Raw genomic sequence first — 20,081 nt, forward strand, 5'->3', positions numbered from 1 at the left:
AAATAGGTAAACATGTGGTTATGTGTTTGAATTTTTTCTGACCTGTTTAACTGCATCCTTGTAGTTTCAGTGTGGCTTCGTTGGAAATGCGGTATCCACTCAGATTAAACCTGCCAATTATGCTTTTGAACCAGTTAGATGCGCTCATCCCTGGAGCATCTGCACTTCACTAGTTCCACCCATTGTTACTCATTCATCAGCTGTCAGACTTGTTTGTATGGTTTTCTCCTCCCTCCACGCTCACAGCGTTTTGATCTTTAAAACAAAATCCAGCAGACTGCAATACAAATCGCTCTCCAAGAGAGGAATATCAATGCAGGGTTTTTTTTTGCCATATAGTTTGTTTTTTTTTGTGTGTTTGTTGACAAGACGTGACATAGAAAACAGTCTTACTGGAGTGTGTTGTTTCTACAACAGAGAGGATTTTGTGTACCTCGCTGTAAATTTATCCCACAGCTGCAGTGTGTCCAATGTGGCTGATGGCTTCCTGTCCCACATGAGCGGAGAGGAGAAAAGAAGAGGCAACGAATAAGTAGTTAGCTTCAACTTTGATCAGACAAGTAGCAGGGAGGTTAAGAATCTCACTTCAGTTTTCTCAGAGATGATAGTGTGATGTGCTTTAACATTTGAGATGCAGTTACAGAACAGTTTTATCTTTATTCTCTGACTTCCATCATATTTCGATCTTGTTTTACTCCTCTGATCTGAAATACATCCTTAATTGAATATTTTGGCAAAGCACAGACCTGCAGTACTTAATTAATCCTCGGCAGACGCTGTGGGACACAAAGCTAAAAGCAGCTCCTTCCAGTTTCTCCCTCCTTTAGCTTCACGCTGTGCTTCTGAAAGAGCGTAAATCTTCAAGAGTGTTTTGAAAAGATTCAGGATCTGTGTTTGTAAGATCTTTGTAACCCCGCGTAACCCTCTGAAATCTGTTTGATCCCCGAGATATTTTGAACGCTGATTTCCTCTCGACCCTGCAGCTAAAAACACACCGAAGAGAGAGACTGCTGCTTCTGTGCTTGTTCGTCTTTAGATGTGAGCAGTGTAGGATTAGTTTTGTGTGTGTGTGTGTGTGTGATTGTGTGTGTGTGTGTGTGTGTGTGTGTGTGATTGTGTTGAATGGTGTGTAACTGACCGCTGACCTTTGTTATTACTTGTATTCCACAAATCTCCTACTTGTTTTTTTCATAATACAGACCACAGACATCAGATTGGATGAAACCACAATGGGGGTGTTACAGCAGCAAATATGATATATTGTACTGTAGATAATAATAACTGAGAATTATGCGACACATAAATGAAAACATTGAAAAACACAATCACATTAAACTCACAGAAAATACACCGAATATACAGAAACAGTGTTTTTATTAACAGATTTACAGAATGATTGGATCACACAGTCTGTGGTGGGAGAACAGATATATATACAGAGATGTGATGAGTAATGCAAATATCAGCTAATAATCAATTCACATTATTACTATATTTGTGTAGAACATCCGGCAGTATGTCCTGTGTGCCACATACATGGGTTTTCTGTTGCAGTAGACACTTAATCATTATAACCTCTTCTCCCCCGTGGATGCACCAGTCTTGTTCTTTTCTTTTATAGAATACAAATGAATTCGATGTTTTATCACCAACAATCCTTGTACAACGTCCCCTTTACAGGAGCCTTTATTGCCAGAGTCTGTCAGGAGAGATAAAGGTGTCTCCTACTGGATATACCAGAACACACAGATCCCCCATGTCCAACTCTTTTTCTCTGTAGATATATAGTATATTCAGCACTGTGACTCTGTCCTCAACTGCTTGTATTTATGACCCAACCGACACTTATAAAACCTGCTTATTGTCGACTTTGGTAGAAACAGAATTTCTTAAACATCATGTAAACAGGCCTGCTTTAAGGGATTAAGAGCCTGATTGGTAAACACCAACAGATTTGATTGGATAAACCTGATTTCTTAACAATCTATTAGAGCTGCAACAATTAGTTGTTTAATCAATTAGTCGCCAGTTATTTAAGTCATTTGGAGTATGTTTTTAAGAAAAAAAAGTCTAAATATTCTGATTCCAGCTTCTCAAATGTGGCTATTTTCTGAGATTGACGCATTGAGAATTGCCGGTCCACCTTAAAAGTCAGTCCACCTTAAGTTAGCCTGTTAAGCTAACGCGTTGTTGCTAACACTTCGGGGCTAACTCCCTTCGATAGATGAGCATTTTCTTTGCCTTGAGGAGCTGCAGCATTTATTAACTGACACACTGTGGTCTCATCATTTACTACCAGACCGACAATTTACCGCTAAACCTTTCCTCTGCTCCGCTCGCGCTCACGTCACGTTTCCGCCGCTCGCGCAACTACACACCCACATTTACACACACACACGCACTGCCTTATGCCTTAACAGAGCAACGCTACTCTATTCATTCAGGGCAATACAGGGGAAACACTTAGTTTAGTCCGGTAAATGTCAACACGTCTGCTGGTTAACCAGGTTTCCTGTTTGCTTGTGAAAAACATGCTGACTTACAAACATGCGGCGTGTTGACTGTTAGTCACATGTCTTGCTCTATTTTCATTTCTGCCTCTAAACTTTTTTCCTCTTTGAATTTACTTTATTATGCAGACCTATTATCAAATATTTGAATCTCATTGTTAGTCTTAAAATATATTTTTTGTGTAAAAATATCTGATAGCAGCAGTTTCAAGATCAGAATCTACTTCAGTCAAGTTTCAAATGTTTGATATTAATGGCGACTTGGTGACTTTTAGTCGATCAGTCATGTGTCTTTTCTCTTCCCGTCGCTGTCAGTCATCATTGTTCTTTCCTCTGTAGGGGTGTTGATGAGCGAGCTGTCTCGTCCGTGCCGCATGATGCTGCTGGTGAATCCACAGAGCGGGAAAGGACAAGCGCTGTCTCTCTATAACAACCACATCCAGCGAATGCTCAACGAGGCCGGAGTCCCACACACACTGGTCATCACTGGTGAGTAGGAACACACACAGAGATATGCAGCATAAGAACAAACACATTACAGTGCATCATTATTGAAGGGTCTGAAACATCACTTTGGGCTCTGGATAATAGTGATCAACAGTTTTCACCATTTTATAGACCAAACAACTAAAGAAAATAATTGACAGATTAATCGATGAAATGAAAATAATCATCATTAGTTAGTTTTAAAGTTCTAATAAGGCTCACATTCTTTCTAGGAGAAACATATTTATTCAAAAAAATATAAATGAATATTCTCTGGTGTTTCTTTCAGTTTACCTGCCTTTTAATTTGCATCTGTGCAGCAGTGAGTGTGTGGGCTGCAGGATATCTTAGTAGTCAGTCAGTCCAGCCAAAGAAGCCTGCTTGAATGGCTTTTCATCCAATTCATGCTCAAGTGTCCTTGAGCGAGATATTTAATCCGTTCCTGCAGCACAGACTGAAAAGAAACTGGTCATAATAAATAAATAAATGAAATAAAAGATGTTAATCTCGGGCGTTTTTCATTTCACGGTTTATTGATCAAGTTGCTTGATTGCCAAACGGAATTAATAAACCTTGAATGACATAAGATGTTTGTACATGCACCGACACACACACACACACACACACATGCATCACGCAAACCAAAAGCACACACACCCTTACATACACAGATAAACACATTTATCTCTGTTTTTATTACTGACATCTCTCAGAAATCACTTGTAATATCTATGACAGTGGATGATCACACACACACACACACACACACACACACCTCCTTCCATGTCCATGTCTCTTCTGTCCCAGTATCCCTCCTCTAGTTTAAATCCTCTTCGTGTTTTCATGCTGTCACCGACATTATGCTGATCAACTGCCTCTGACCCATATGCACGAGCAGAGCTGTTATGTAATAAATATGTGTACACACACACACAGTCAGACACACATATGGATAAAAACACATCCATGATAAACACACACATTTACACAAAATCCCCTTTTTGCCATGATTAGATTTGATATAATCTTGTGTATCATCATCACTATAATCTAGCCTGGGTGGTAATGATTATACAGTGCACACTCCCGTGTATATATAGCACGAGGACAGATAGATAACTCGACAGCAGATGTGCCGTAGATGCTCTCAGCCCGATCGTTTCAGTTGTTCTGTGTGAGTTTTCCCTCGTCTGTCATTTTGATTCTCTCTCTCTCTCTGTCTGGGGCTGATCATGAATCAGTGCAGCGTCAGATAACAGACAAAAAACTATGTCTTTCATCGCAGTGGGAGGTGCACGCAGACAGAAAAGAGGGCAGACAGAAAGAGAGAAACACAGCAAGGAAGAAAGACAGAAATCCTTGTACGTGCAGCGCTGGCACTGTGCTGAAAATATGAAAAAAACACACACACACACAGAGACACACACACACACACACAGACACACAAAAAAAGAGCTTTTTGTGAGAAATACTTTCTGACAAGTTAATCCCAAAGAATATATAACAATAGATTTAATCCGCATCTGTGAAAGAGCATGACTACTGACAGGAAAATTTGGGTACCTTGACTCATAGACTTCTGAAACAAATCTTTCACTCTAATCTCTAGTTTTAAGCCTCAAATGAAGCCTCAGTAAAAGAGCATTAAACTTTTTTTTTGGTTTACACGCAGTCTAGTAATTCCACAAGAATCCTAATTGAGCTCCACATAAAAGAAACAATCAAACACGCACGTTCATGTGGACCAGAATAATCATTTCAGTCTCAGCTGTGTTAAAGCTGTGATCTGTTTTTCATCAATAGAACATGCCATCATACGTCCTCTGTATGAGGTCAGGTCACACATGTTTGTTTGATAACGTATAAATCTTTTAAAAGTTGGTGCCACTTTTTAGATGATCAATTCATCTCTATCATAATTTACTTAATAAAAAATATGAACAACTAGGCTACTAACATTTAGTTAATGGTTATTAACGGTGAGAAAATAGTTACCCTTTATGCTTGCAAAGGGTTTTTCAGAACATGGCAACCCAAACGTTGTTCTAATTAATGGCTGATCATTAACACTTAATTAAATGTTTTATTAGTCACAACTTTTAAATGCTTTATGTAAAGGTTTTGTTGGAGAGTGGTACTGAAAAGTTTTTGCTCTGCAGCAAACATTTAACGCTTTAAAGCTCTGTGCATCAGATAATCTGCATATTTTAGACCCATGAGCATTCTGTGAGTGTTAAGACTTATCAGTTGAAATGAGATCGAACATTTCATCATTAACGAGTAAAACGAAAAATTCTGCGAGAGAGCACCTGATGGAACACATTGTACCAGAGGACAGATGGAGAGATGGTAGCTGCTGTTAAAGCTGATTAAAAATGTGATTATAAATAGCTGGTAACCTGTATCCACATGAGTTCTTCTGCTTTTAATGATCTGGACTTCTTCAGTTCTTTATTGCATTTACTGAATAATACAGTAAACAGTTCCAGTGTGGTAAACCTTCGATCTGAGTGGCGCTGTGGTAAAAACTGCAAAAAATGAGCAAACCTGATTTAAACATTGCAGACTGACCCCTTTACCCTGATTAACTCCTGCTGTCAGATGTTGAAACTGTATCACCCACATGAAGCAGGACAAAAACACAAACTGTTTCCTGCACAGAAGCCAGTGAACGCTCTGTCCTAAACAAGCCGGTCTGAAGAGTGTTACTGATGTCACAAAACATTCCCCCAAACTGAAACAGTAACATCTCGCTCCAAGTCGCCTGGTGCAGATTTGAACAAACTATATGCTGTTCAAGGCAATATTATGGCATCTGTCAGTTTGTCAATTTTGCCTCCATCGATCAGATTTTTATGTCTTTTTTTAAAATCATTTTCAAGCAGAATTTGATTTGACCCCTCGTCTTGACCTGCCCGTCTTACTTACTGTTGATGAGTCCGTTAGGCTGTCCAGTTCATGAATGTATTAAAGGACAGGTTCACAATTTTTCAAGTCTGTCTTAAAACAACAGTCAGGTGTCCACATGAACACTGACAGAGGTTTTTCCTCACTGTTATCATTCCTCCTGTTCATACTGACTGTTAAAATATCCCCTTAAAATGTGCTTTTCAATGTTAGTGATAGGAGCCAAAATCCACAGTGTGTCCATGCAGTCATTTAAAAGTTGATGTGAAGCGAATGATAAAATCCTCTGCTGCACAAAAAAGCGTCTCAATGCAGTGGACGTGTCAGACCTGAATGTATTTTTTGAATGTAACCTGTATCAGCACCGAATAACATAGTTAGCTAATGATGCTAACTCTTGTTCCTGGATTAACACTCTACACTGTAGGTAGTAAGCTAGTTAGCCAGACATGCTAATGTTTGCAGCTCACTTTAGAGAGCACAAACACACTATTTAATCCATTCCTTACACTTGCAACCCAAAATCTTTAGGTACGGACTATCCCTTTCACTAGTACCCTGTATGTAACGCTTGCTAAGCTATGTTACTGTTTGGAGGACACACACAGTTTGAGCAGCACATTACCAGTGAAAAATGTGTTTTAGAAGATGTTTGGCTGTAAACAGCATGTCTGTCAGCATCTGTTCTTGTGCATCTTGTGTATCATGTGTATCGTCGGCATCTGTGTGCGAGCTGTATGGCTAAAAGTCTCTTGTATGCAGTTGCTAACAAAAGTGGACAGACTCATTATTGTATCCTTGTCTGTGTGGCAGCTGGGGGCACTGCCAGGGGTGGAGGATAGATGAAGGATGACTGCACTGCTGGGGGGGGATCCAGTGCTCCAGAGAGAGAGAGAGAGAGAGACAGAGAGAGAGAGAGAGAGAGAGAGAGTGTGTTTTGTGTGTTTGTTAGTGGGTTTCTGCATGTGTCTTTGTGGCAGTAAAGACGGCACACTGATTCCTCGCAGGCTGTCTCCATCGCTGCTCAGGCATCCTAAGATGTCTGTCAGACAGTATTAATTAAACGACAACAACGTGCTCGTCTTCCTCTCGTGCTCATCTGCTCAATACGCATTATAATATTTACCAGAGGAGGCAGACAACCTCTCCGCTGCTCGTTTGTTCTCTTTCAGTCGTTTGTTCTTTCTTTTACAGCAACGATCCACATGCTTTCTTAAAAAATGTTACGGCTCATTTAACAAGGTAGTGTGATGATACTGTACATACTGTGCTACGGTCCATGTGAGGATGTGAAGACAATTATTGTATGTATGAACTGTGTAGGACAAGGAGAGGACATGGATCTTGGAAGCGTCCTGGATCCTACAATGTTGGAAAATGAAAGTCATTCATAAAGTGTAGCAGACAACTTTGATGGCATTTGATCTTAAAAATCCATAGTTCCTGTAACATGACATGACATGATCATGGGTTACCTGCATGCAGCAAGTCTGCCATGTTTAAAAACACCCAAAGACATCACATGGTTTTCCTGTTTTTTTTCACGTCTGCTCTATTTCTGTGACTGTTGTATTGTTCTGTAAAAGTTATGGTTTGTTACTTCATGTGGGTGGATCCAGGCAAATCTGGCCTGTGATACAATTTCATGAGGTCTCCCACATTTTTTTAATTTTGGTTTTGCCCTAGTTTTTGGTTTTAGAGTGTAATATTTTTTTTTTTAGCAAGCAGCATCAGACCAAAAACATTACCTCTTTATGTCACATTTAACATGTAATAACTGTGCCTGACTGTGCCAACATGAACACACACACTGCACCTGACAACAAAATGAGTTCTTAACCTAAATAAAAATAGGCTGACCTGGAACACAGACGGTCCTTTGTGAAATCTGAATGCTTCCTGTCTCATCTGCAAAGAAAAACTCTCCAGTAATACAGATTTCTTGAAAGATGGTTGCTTGATTAATGTTGTAATTAACAGATGTCAGTTTTCATAATAAAACATTTTAAGTGCAGCTTTTAAGAACCAAATCACTTATGGATTTTGAGAGCCGCCCCTATAGGCTCTGGCTTTTTCCACCATCATTCTGTAACCCAAGAGCAATCATTTCCAGGATTCGCTTGTTTAATGTGGTTGTTACCGCTTTTGTGTAATTGCAGCTTGGCAGAACTGTAAATATACTTTAAGTTGAAACATATTGTCACTCAGTTTAGGTATTTTTTCCACTGGCAGACCGCAAAAGATCACCCATGTTTAAACTCTTGTTAGCCGATTCTTCCACGGTTCAGGCTTGGATGAGGGCTTCGTCAGAACAGGAAGAGTCCATCAGCGCCCGCAGCTATCGGCACAACCCGTTCAAGTCTCTCTGGATCTGTGATGTGTGAAAGGAAAACTGCACTCAGCGGGAAAAACCTCATCATCGGTCGTTAAGTGCTAGCACAGTGGGGTGAGAGTAGCCTCCTTTGGTGATGTTTACAGTGTGCAGAGTGGCATGAATATTAGAATATAAGATCTAAGAAGCTACTTTTTATCTCTCTGTCACTGTAAACATATTAAGACTAGATTAAGACTCCACTAGTGTGTTGAGGGTGGTGAGCGAGGCTGTGGAAACATGTACACAAGTTCTGAACGGGGCCAGTCTGTGCACAATGCAGTGAAACATCTTCTTTTGCTATAAAAGGCTATTTGTCCTACACAAACATGCCAAATACAGCCAGTCCAGGTCTGTTTAACGGCATCTGATGTTCAGCTTGATATCCAAGTTATTCTCTAAGATATTTATGCTTTAAGACCCACTGGATGCGCACATCATCGCCCTTGCTGATTCTTGCTCGTCGCTATGGATGTGGAGATGTTCACCTCACAGTCCTGCGTCGCCTGTACTGCCACAATGCCTTGTCAAGCAATTTGCTCATGTCCTAAAGAAAATGAATGGGGGCGAACTTAAGTGGGTCTTCACCGTTAGAGGAGACTCAACTACAGTTAGAGGCGGTGATTTCTCTAATCCAGCTTCAACCACAGTAGAGTTTTTATTGCAGTTCGGCACCGTTTGAGGAACGCTGAAGACTGTCTTGTCTTCTGTCGGGTCAGGAAACAGTTGGGGACATGCATAGAAAACCTCACGCCAAAAAAAAAATCATATTAAAAATGTCAGTGTAACCCACCTCAGGCGCTCCCTGCTGTGTGTGTGTGTGTGTGTGTGTGTGTGTGAGAGAGAGAAAGAGCCACAACAATGTGTGAGTGTGTTTGTGTGTGTATGCATGTAGAAATTTGTGTGTTTATCCATGTGGCTACACCCTCAGGCACCTCCCAGCAGCTGAGTAAGCTGTCATAGTGTTAATAGTGTTTCCTGCTGTACCAACACACACTCAATAGTCAGTGCTATTTAACTGTCATCACCTGCTGTCGTTTTGGTGGAGGAGCGCCGCAGCTCGACTGTGCTGCTTGAAGAGAGCTGCAGTCAGGATGTGTGCTGCGACGGCAGGGTGGAGGTTCATCTGGATACAAGGTCAGCGCGGGGACAGATCTCAGTACCTCAGATGCACCGAAACCGTCTTGATGGAAGCATTTGAAATGTGTAAATTGTGAATTCATTAGAAGGTAATGAAGCATTTAATACGGTTTACACTCAAGGAGCTTTTACACATTCGTATCTACTACATAATGTGACTTTTAAGCTGCAGCTAACAATTATTTTCATTATCAATCAAAGGATGAGTTCACATTTTTTCAGCTCTGACTTAATACAATACTCACACGCTCATATGTACATTAAAATATGCACATTAAAAGCTAGGTATTGCTTATTATGGATGCTGTGATTATTCCCTCTGTCCATACAAGAGTTTCTCTCCTTGCACGACTACACTGTGAGAAATCGAGGACAAAAAAAAAAAAGCATTTTATAGTTCAGTTTGTCACATTCATTGGATGTCCCAAAATGATTTTAGTGCAAAATTGATTTTATATGTCCTTTCCTTCTGCTACGGCTCAGCAGGGAAACACAGACTAAGAGAATTTTTTATGAAGAAGACAAAAAAATTTTTAAGAGGCCTTCTCGGTTCAGACTCCCTTCTGCACAAAACGAGACAGTGGATTCTGTCCCTCACTTACATTGCAGTTCCACTAGGAAGGTATAGACAGAAGGAGGAATAATTACAGGGACCATGAAAGAGGCCGCTATACTCCATCAGACTTGATTGTCAGATAGTCAGATAGGGTGGGCGGTGTAAGGCCATTTCTGTAACCCATTAACACCCACTTGATGCAGTGATTGGCCAGCTGTGCGTGGTTGAGACATGACATAACCACTTCAGTCACATTCAACACTATGAATGTCTTCCAGGAGAGACTGTCTAAAAATATGCGCCATTATCGCAGCATTTAAACAATATCCCACCTTTATATGACAGCTGGCTTTTCACTCCACCTTCGAGTGTAGCTGTTTGGAACAACTGTAAAGACGCTGTGACTTTGCACACATCATATGAACCAGTTCTAACTCTGAGATGTGCATGCATGGTGCGAGCTTAACTGTAGTTTTACCTGTCCTCCTTAAGATAAAGTTATTAATTTATCGGGAGGTTGGACATTAATCATCTTTGTAAGCTTCTGAGGACAATTCCTCAGACACGTCCTGTCACCAGAGGCCGGTAATGAAGCAGAGATCTGCATGACTGTAATGAGTTAGTCACAATCCATTGCCTCTACCCACAGGGACAAACTCAGCTGGACAAAACTACAGCTCTCCTCTCCCCTCTTCTCCTCTCCTCTGCAACAACAGCTATAAAAGTCATTACAAGCACCATGTGACTTATATCCGTCCCTCCGTCCCTGCTATTTGTTTCCCATCCCCTCCCCACACGCCTTCGTTTTGCCTTTATCAGTCTGACTGCGGAGGGGAGTTGCATACTAAAAATTGCTGTCAGCCTCTCCTCCTCCCACCACTGCAGTGTCCCTGCGCTGCTGTGTTGCTTATTTGGGCCCTTCAGTCCTTTTTAGTGTACGGCCTCTGCATAGATAAAGAAATGTGACGTGACTGGACTGATAAGGAGAAATCGATCCCTTTTTATTCTGCAGAGTTTAGGGAAGGTAAGAAGAGAAGCCTAGAAATGAGATCCGTCTCCAGAGGACCGTGTGTGTGTGTGTGTGTGTGTGTGTGTGTGTGTGTGTGTGTGTGTGTGTGTGTGTGTGTGTGTGTGTGTGTGTGTGTGTTAAGACATGAGGATAATGGCTGAGTCAAAGCACAGAGCAAAGTAGTTACATGCAAGAGACACAAAAGAGGACACCTTATTTTCAGGTCCCTGCAGCCCAAATGTCTGAAAAGTCTGAGAAAATGAAATGTGTTTGTGGACCTTGAAAAGAAACCTTTAAAATGATTTTCTATGATAATAAGATACTAGTTGTCAGGTATTAACTAAGATGTGGAAAATTAAGTATTAGATTAAGAGGATGCATGAGGGATTGGAAACAGTCTTAATCATAAAAGCCATTGAGCGAAAATAAATTTCATACAGGAAGAGCAACTGTCATTTCTTATATCTTGTATATACAGTAGTGAAGGTTTGTATCGATGTAAAACACTATTGTTAGGGGAATCCATGGGTCACCAAAATCATTTATTTTCAAATTCAACTCACAAAAGCTTTAAAAACAAATAATTCATCACTCTGTGAGTCTGTTTTCCTCATTGTCATGCAGACTGTGGCTGCACTTCTGTAGATGTTTTTTGAAGAAACGTATCGGATGCTTCATCACTTCCATTTTTGTTTTTACACCCCAAAGAAGCACAAAGCTTCACATGTTACACACGCTTCGTCTGCTTCTCTCAAAAAGTATAGAAATGATGATATGAAGAGAGGAGGAATGGTGCGAAACAAGAGAAAGACAGAAGAGAAAGGTTTCTAGTGTTGCGGAGTCTCAGCAGGTGAAACAGTGGAGAGAGTTGTGACTGAAGTTGATGTGACGGCTCGGGTTCACTTGACTGGCTTCTCTTCACACCTCACAGCTCTTCTTCTGCCCTTTCACCTTCAGACGGAGGACGGAGAGACTCCACATACACACAGAAACAGACAGGAGTATTTCAAAACTTGGAACAACAATTGGAAACTGTGTTTTGTTAAGATATTAAGATATTAAAATATGGCAACAGAGAGAGAGACAGGTTCAGTTCGGTCAACAGACCCTCACATAGAGTGACTCTACATGTATCCGTGTAAAGTTCTTTAGTTTTGTTGTTTTCTGGCTTTCAGAAACTCCAGTTTAGCAGGAACCAGATCATTAACTCTTAACCAGAGAATCTAATCTGGCTTCTTTTTGATCTAAACAACTCGGCCAAAACATATAAAACCAGATTAAATCTCAGATGTTCTCAGACATCCTCGAGGAGGTTTCAGAGGACATTATGTCCCGATAATACCTCTTAAGATACTGTGTTGTACTCTCACTGCTATTATCTCCCCACATATAACTGTTATCAGCAGTTATAGATTTCAGTACCAACAGAAATACAAAAACCTTCCTACGTACTTCAGGCGTCACTACAGTTACAGTTTGTTTCATGAACTTCTGAATAATTCAACCATATAATGTTGTCCAGTGATAAAGTAAAATTTACATTTATTATTGGAAACTTTATTCTTCATACTAGAGCTGCAACGATAAGTCGATTAATCAACTGACTGAGAATTAAACAATAATAATTGTTTTAGTCATTTTTTTAAGAAATATGCCAAATATTTGCTGTTTTATGAAGTTTTTCTTTTTTCATTCATGATACTAAATTAAATCTATTTGGCTTGTTGATCAGATAAAACAAGACATTTGAAGTTGTCACCATGAAATTATAATATTTCATGGTGGAGTTGTTTTTTTGTTTTTACATTTTATGAACAAAACGAATCAGTGAATCGAGAAAATAATCAGCTGATTAATTGATAATGAAAATAATGAGTTGCAGTTTTACTTCATACGTGTGTGTGTGTGTGTGTGTGTGTGTGTGTGTGTAGACACATGTTCATCTGAGCTGCTCTTTACTGACTATAGAAGACCCTCAAGGTCTCAAGCAGTTAATTAGAAGTAATTAATTGGGAATGTGCTAATTGAACATTTTCCCTATAATTAGTACCTAATTATAGTTTTTTTTTCTTCCAGGAAACATCTGGGAAATATTAGGAATTTTCAAATCTCTAAAGTAAAGTGTTCAAAATCCAAATCTGTCACCGTACATTTGTTCTCTCGTGCTTTAATGTATAATAAAATACTTCTATTTTTTACATGTTTAATTAGTCCTGTTGTGTGTTTTGTGTGATTTGCTGTGAAGGAAACTGGCTCTATGGTTGTGCTTCTGATTCATTGAACATAGTGCTCCTGTGTGATTCAGTTGTTCTGATCTAACCGGCCGTGTGATCAACGCTTCATTTAAGACCGTATATCAGATTTCTCTCTCACAGAGACACTTGAATCGGGGAACTGAAGAGAAAAAAGGAGAGAAGATTAAAAGCAGAACTGGGACTTTAGTGTCACCTCAGATATTTTTTTACTTGAATACAACCTACGTATTTGTGTAACTTGATCACTCACTGACGCACAAACAGGACAGGTCGACTAACACAAGGGACAAGCAGCTGTTGACAGCAAACACCTCTTGTAGTGTCCGCCACACCTCAGCTGGAGCCGACCGTGACCTCTGACCTCTCTGTGGAAGAAGGGAAGAAGGAAGCTGACAGGACAGATTTCTTCTTTAGCACTTTTCTAGATTTCTCATAAAGGAGAAACACCCCCGACATAAACACACATTTCATATTTCTGTGTGTGTGTGTGTGTTTTGCAGAGCGGCAGAACCACGCCCGAGAGCTGGTGAGAGAGGCTGACCTGTCGCAGTGGGACGCTTTAGTCATCATGTCAGGAGACGGACTTCTGTTTGAGGTAAAGAGACGTGTGAACTATAATCACACACCGTGAGGGTTCAAATTAGTGCAGAACAATCATAAACATTCATCAGAGGTTACGGGTTTCTGCGCAACAAGGAGAGAACGGCAGGAGTGAAGATTCAGGAGATGACGAGTTAAAATAAAGAGAAAATCCAACATTAGCAGACTTACCAGTAAGTTACCAACAGTCTTGGCCTGTTGACAATAGTGCAGCTTTTCCACGACTGTCAGCAGTTTTTTTTTCTGTCTTTGCAGACGTTGATGTACAATGAAGTAGTCTACCATAGTTAAACTAGCTCCAAATATATCCCGGCACCTATTACTTTATATAGTAAGTATAAATAAACTTTATTGCTACAGCGCCTTTTTAAAAGCGCGTGAAGCAGTTACAAGCTGCTTCACAGGTGCACAGAAAACACAAAACAGAATTTCACAGAGTGGCCAAACATAGATCAAAACATTAAAGAACAACATAAAAGCATTGGAGAAGAAATTATGAAAAGGTTACAGATATATCCGTCCATACAGGTGGGTTTTTAAAAGCTTTTTAAAACAAGGCGCTGACTCAGCTGATCCGATGCTGTGCGGAAGTTTGTTCTGCAGTGTTGAAGCTAAAAAAATGTGATGATGCCTTTTCTCCGAGGCCTGGACGGACCGCTGAACTTTAAACAATGTTTTGTTTTCAGGTCTGAGGCGTCTCAGTGCAGAAGAAGAGGTTAAAAGATCAGAAATATAAAGCAGAGACAAACTGTGAAGGGATTTAAAAGTCATAAGTAAAACAAATAGGGAGCTTATGTATAACTCAGTAATCTATAGTGTCAGTACTGTATATGTACTATTAATATAGTTCTTAAATATGTTTTATTAATGTAATCAGCTTTTTGTAAATCTGGTGACGTTGCCCACAGTGCAGATAAGCGGTGACAGTAGTCGACCACTCAGCTGCTGAACTAATGTGTGAAACCTCTAAAATGCAGAGCACATATTTATTTATTTATTTATTTATTTATTTACAGACACCCTCACAAAAAAGTTGTCAGCAAAATTTTGATGATGAGTGCCTCGGAGTGGCTGCTATTAGGGTGTTTGAATTTTTCCAGTCCCATTGCTGCTTAAATACCTGCCTTTCAGTACCAAAATTATCAAATGACTGACTTTATTTTGATATTTTAAAGAATATAAACATATTTTTCTTTTATTGTTCATTTAACACAAGAAGTCATTCTTCTGAAATGTTAAATGTGGTTTAAACACAAACTGCTGTTTAAGATCTTTGCCTAAATAATCCAACATCTGTAATAATAAAATCTGATTCAATAATTAATAAACACAACTACAAAACTACATTTTTGGTCCATTTGGAAAAACACTGACTGGTTGACGTGTTATCGTCTGTATCTTCTGTTCCTGTCAGGTGATCAACGGTCTCCTGGAGAGATCAGACTGGGAGGAGGCCATCCGAACGCCGTTAGGTATTCTTCCTGGCGGATCAGGAAACGCCTTGGCAGCATCTGTACATTACTACTCCGGGTGAGTCACACGCAGAATCGTAAATAAAACCACGTGTTGATCAGCGAAGAATGTTAAAGATGTTGTAACGTCTTAAAGTATTGCTTCATTCTAGCTCTATTATTCTATCATGACTAACCCACAACTCCACAGAAACCAGTCTGACCAGTTAGGTGACATACTGATTTGGGTTTTGGGATTCAAGGTGCAGCACTGAGTTTCATTAACATGCTCATACATAAAAAAATTAGATTACGCAATGTGGTAGTTTCAGCCAAACTGTGCTACTTCACAGAGCTACCTGTGTTTTATTACAGACTGGAGCAGAAACAGGAAACAGAACATACAAACAAGAACACGCTGTATGTAATGACCATAATCCCCTCGGCTCCGCTGTAGGTCACCAGCAGTACCATCAGTGTAAAACGGTGCGGCCCGCTCCACGCACGACTACAGGGTTAAGATGTCATGATGAATGTCATGTAGTGTTTTTAGTATCATTGTTTCTAACACACACGGGCCTCCTCCTCCTCCTCCTCCTCCTCCTCCTCCTGCTGCTGCTCCTCACTGTAAAATGCACTCATCTCGTCTGAATTCATTATTAATGATTTGCTCATTTGAGTGATTGTTTGGAGTTCATTCAACCAGAACAATGAACAGACAGGAGAAGGACAGACAGAAAAGAGGAAAGAGCAAGTGAACGAATGAATCATAATATTGATAACAGCAGCTGATCAGAATCAGAGGAGGAGAAAGTGATTGATATGTTTGACCCGTCTCACCCTCAACAACAACTTAGTGATGTGTTGGACTAAGTTGAGTCATCAGTCGTCTGTTATTACTGTTGCAACAAGCTAACGTGATAACGTTCATGGATATGTGTTGCTTTGAGCTAAATGCTAACGCAGCATGCTAACAAGAAAATATACCGGAATGTTTATCTTTGTTTAGCTTGTTAGCATGCAAAAATTTAGCCAGTTAGCACTTAACACAAGTTCACAAAGTGATTACAGTTCATCTTTAGGATTCATCCTCTGGGAACCGTGAATGTCCAAATTTTATGCCGACTTATCCAGTAGATGAGACATTTCGACAGATAAGTGAAATCTTTGATCAGCTGGTGGTGTTAAAGGAAAGTCAGAGATCACTGTAGTCATCAGGATTCATCTTCTGGGAACCGTGAATGTTCATGGCGATCGATCAAAAGGTTGATGATATTACACTCTGGACCACAGTGAGAGTTCCTTTTGGAGTAAGAAGGGTAGAAAGGTCTTAACATGTGTTTTAATATCTACGTTTTACCTTTTTTTTCCGGCGGTGACACCTCTAATAGCTTCATGGTCTGCGGTGCAAAAGAGGTCGTGAACCCTTGTGAGAAAACCTCTTTATGGAGTAAAGATGTTATTTCACACAATCACCGCACATTAACCTCATAGACCAGTGTAGGTCGTCAGTGTGGTTTCACGACTGCTCTCAATATAACTGAGCTTTCTCATTTGTTAACAGTGGTGGTTGTTACTCTGCATGTGCTGCTGTTTGTGTTTAAAATGCCCTTTTTTACTCTAAAGTCACCTGGTGTCACGTGGGAAATGTAAAAAGCTCATGAAGTGCTTGAGGCACTTCCTTTTTCAGCTACTCTACTGTTTGTAGGTCACACTGAGCTGCATCTTAACCTTTTACTATTTCACTCATTATGTAATCTGTCACTTAGTAAGTCAGCAGTTTTTGTTTATTTGTTTGTTTGTTTGATTTAAATAAATGCCAAATTAAATAGAGTAGCAATAAAAGGAAATTAAAGAAAACTCCTTACACTGATGGTGACATTGATTCGTCCCCTGAACTGCATCTGCCAATCAGCTTCTCATCAAACAATGGTCTTCCAGGCAGAGCGGCGGCAACAATGAGAGGAAGGGACCAGACTCTGTATTGTTTACTCTCCTCTCACACTCCCGCGGTATCCAGAATCTCCCTCTCGCTCTCTCTCTGGTTGCTGCAGGCCGTCCTGCGGTTGCTCTGGCCAGAATGTATTTGGTATTATTCCCAGCTGAATGTAGGGTTCACCGAGGCTACGTGCTGCATGTGGATCAAACGAGCGACAGCTAGAACATATCTGGTATTATGCAACGCGCTGAACAGGGTCTGCTGAGTGAGGGTTTAATGTGTTTCTGTAACAGCAGATATAATGAGCAGGAGCTGAAACATCATCTACCAGCTCGCCGAGGCTTTCTGAAGTGACAGGTGTGACACTTGGATGCGAGCGAGAGTCTCCCTCCCCTGGCGGCTCGCAGATACTGCAAAGTGAGCAGCAGAACAGTTGATTCACCTTAAAGCTGATTTTCTGTTTCATTCTCAGCAGATGTAGAAGAAGAACGTAGATCCATAAATTATGTGATTATGTAAAAATACTAAAAACGGCCCCCATGACTCATATTTTATCATATATGACGTTATTAAGATTGTAAATACTGACGCAACAAAGGCTTATTTTCAATTTTGTCTTAATAATTGTCCAAACCAAGAAGATAAATTAAATTTAGTGTCATGTATGATAAAGAAAAATAGCAAATCTTCACATTTGAGAGGCTGGAAGCAGAGAATTTGTGGTATTTTTTGCTTGAAAAATGACTGAAATGATTAATTGATTATCAAAATAGTTGCAGATTCTTTTTTTTTTTTTTTTTTTTGATCGACCAATCGTTGCAGCTCCAGATGAAACGATGTGAAATCAGCATTTTACTGTTAAAGCTTGTCGAGGTCGAGTTAGTTTTACTGCTTTAAATAGAGGTGGTGGTTCAACACCAAGGAGATCAATGTGAAGAGCTTTGAGATGATTCATGGAAAAGGAAATTAAAGTTCTGTTTTATTGTTTTAGACTTTTCTCTGATTTATATCCCGCAAATATTTCAATGAAACCATGTGAGAAGTTTAGAGGTTGGAACAACTCATCTGAAACATGATGAGGAGCCTCAGGTAGTAACTGTTTTCCTCATATACATTAACAATTTATTATAATTTTGTCATTTCTTTCTTGGTCTGTTCATACACATCTATCCTCCTCTGTCGCTCCTCTTGATGTTTCTTCCATTGTTTTCCCCATTAAAGGGTTTTTTTGGGGAGATTTTTGAATCAGGGTTTAAAGATACAGCATCCTACTCTGCACAGATTGTAAAGCCTCCTGAGACGTGTTTAGGATTTGGTCACAAGCCAAAAAGGTTGGAAACCACTCGTTAAATCTTCAACAATGTTTATTCAGGTGCAATCTTAATCTGAAAGAAACCAGAAACTACAGCTGGCAAATAAATGTAGTGGAGTAAAAAGTAGAATATTTTTCTGCCAGTGAGTGAACAGCGGGAGGGGGGAAGGCCAGTTGGAAATCATATTATTTCTTGACCTTTTTACCAAACAATGATTAGAAAGAAACGGAGCCCTGGAAAATGTAGATGAGACTATTTGGACAGCGAGACAAATCCAGGATGATAAATATGCATAAATCTCCAGAGTCACGGCCGGCGAACTCCACCGAGACGGCCGGTCATCGACGTAATTGACTGTGGGTGGTAACAGCAGGCCAATCTGTGTGTGTGTGTGTGTGTGTGTGTGTGTGTGTGTGTGTGTATGTGTGTGTGTGTGTGTGTGTGTGAGGGGTGTCATCATGACCTTCCACCCCCGTCTCCGTCTCCATTCTCCCAGATGGGGTCTTTGTTGTCTCACTGGCCTGTCAAGTCTGAAGGCCCATAAGCTGATTCGGTCCCACCAGCCTCCTGGTTTATTGACCCCCCCCCCTCACACACACACACACACACACACACACACACACACCCTCTACATCTACCTGCTTTCTCCCTTCTGTGTAGTTACGACTAAAAAATAAGGTCACAGTTACCCCAGTATTGTATAACAATCCTCTTACAGCACAGCCCCCGAAACACAGACGGCCTCGACCCACTTCCCAGAAAATATAGAAGCACACCTTCATGTTTTCATCTTGGTGTCTATATCTTATTATTCTTTACTGTAGACTGGTGCAGGGCTGAAAAAGACTCAAGAAATGTATCATAGAAGTCATTTATTGAGGAAAAACGCTGAATAGTTTCTTTTTCTTTGCTTCTCAAAATGTGACAATTTGCTGCTTTTCTGTTTGGACAAAACTGGTCGTTTGAAGACGTCACCTTGAGCATTTTTAAACTAAATCATTAACAGATTAATCCTAAAAATAACTGACTGACTCACTGATAATGAAAATAATTGTTAGTTGCAGCCTTACACTTGTGTCCGTTTTAGATTTTCTGTATCTTTAGAGACTTTTTCCTGTTTAATTAGAGCGCAGCTGCTGCTGCTGCCTTAAATACGAGCTCCTACTTCTACGCCTGGAAGCCGTAAACACCGCCTGTCACACATTCAAGCGCTTTTGGTCGGATGTATCGACTAAACGGACTCTGAGGTGGAAGTAATTCTGTGGCGGCTGTTTGTTTTATTTTAGAAATCAAGCCTCATGTCGCCACTTTGTGCTGCAGCAGCAGAAAAAAAACTAGAAGAAGAATTTAAGTCTTTCTTTCATTCATGAAGATCTACAGTATTAAATGGACCTCAATACTTTTCAGCACCTTAGTTTACAGTTTGGAAAAGAAGTAAATAATAATCCTTTAATACTTGACATGTTCAGTCGCTGCTCAGTAAGTATTGAGGAGTTGTTGCATCATTTTTACTCTCTGTTGTTTGACTTCATACTTTCTGACGT

General features: G+C 40.1%; 1 protein-coding gene across 2 annotated transcripts in view; it reads left to right on the forward strand.

Moving 5' to 3' along the window:
* The window catches only part of LOC122978827 (sphingosine kinase 1-like), a 37,401-nt gene that overhangs the window by 15,963 nt on the left and 1,357 nt on the right, over positions 1 to 20,081 (forward strand). The window contains exons 1-4 of one of the 2 annotated variants that reach the window (XM_044345852.1): positions 1,402 to 2,563; positions 2,850 to 2,999; positions 13,735 to 13,829; positions 15,249 to 15,364. In XM_044345852.1, coding sequence (XP_044201787.1) covers positions 2,548 to 2,563; positions 2,850 to 2,999; positions 13,735 to 13,829; positions 15,249 to 15,364 — 377 coding nt within the window. In that variant the 5' untranslated portion in view covers positions 1,402 to 2,547. Of the gene's footprint in view, positions 1 to 1,401; positions 2,564 to 2,849; positions 3,000 to 13,734; positions 13,830 to 15,248; positions 15,365 to 20,081 lie in introns of those variants that run through there. The other variant, XM_044345851.1, reaches the window with a different exon arrangement.

This window comes from Thunnus albacares, chromosome 3 (assembly GCF_914725855.1).
Source record: "Thunnus albacares chromosome 3, fThuAlb1.1, whole genome shotgun sequence".
NCBI classification, from domain to species: Eukaryota; Metazoa; Chordata; class Actinopteri; order Scombriformes; family Scombridae; genus Thunnus; species Thunnus albacares.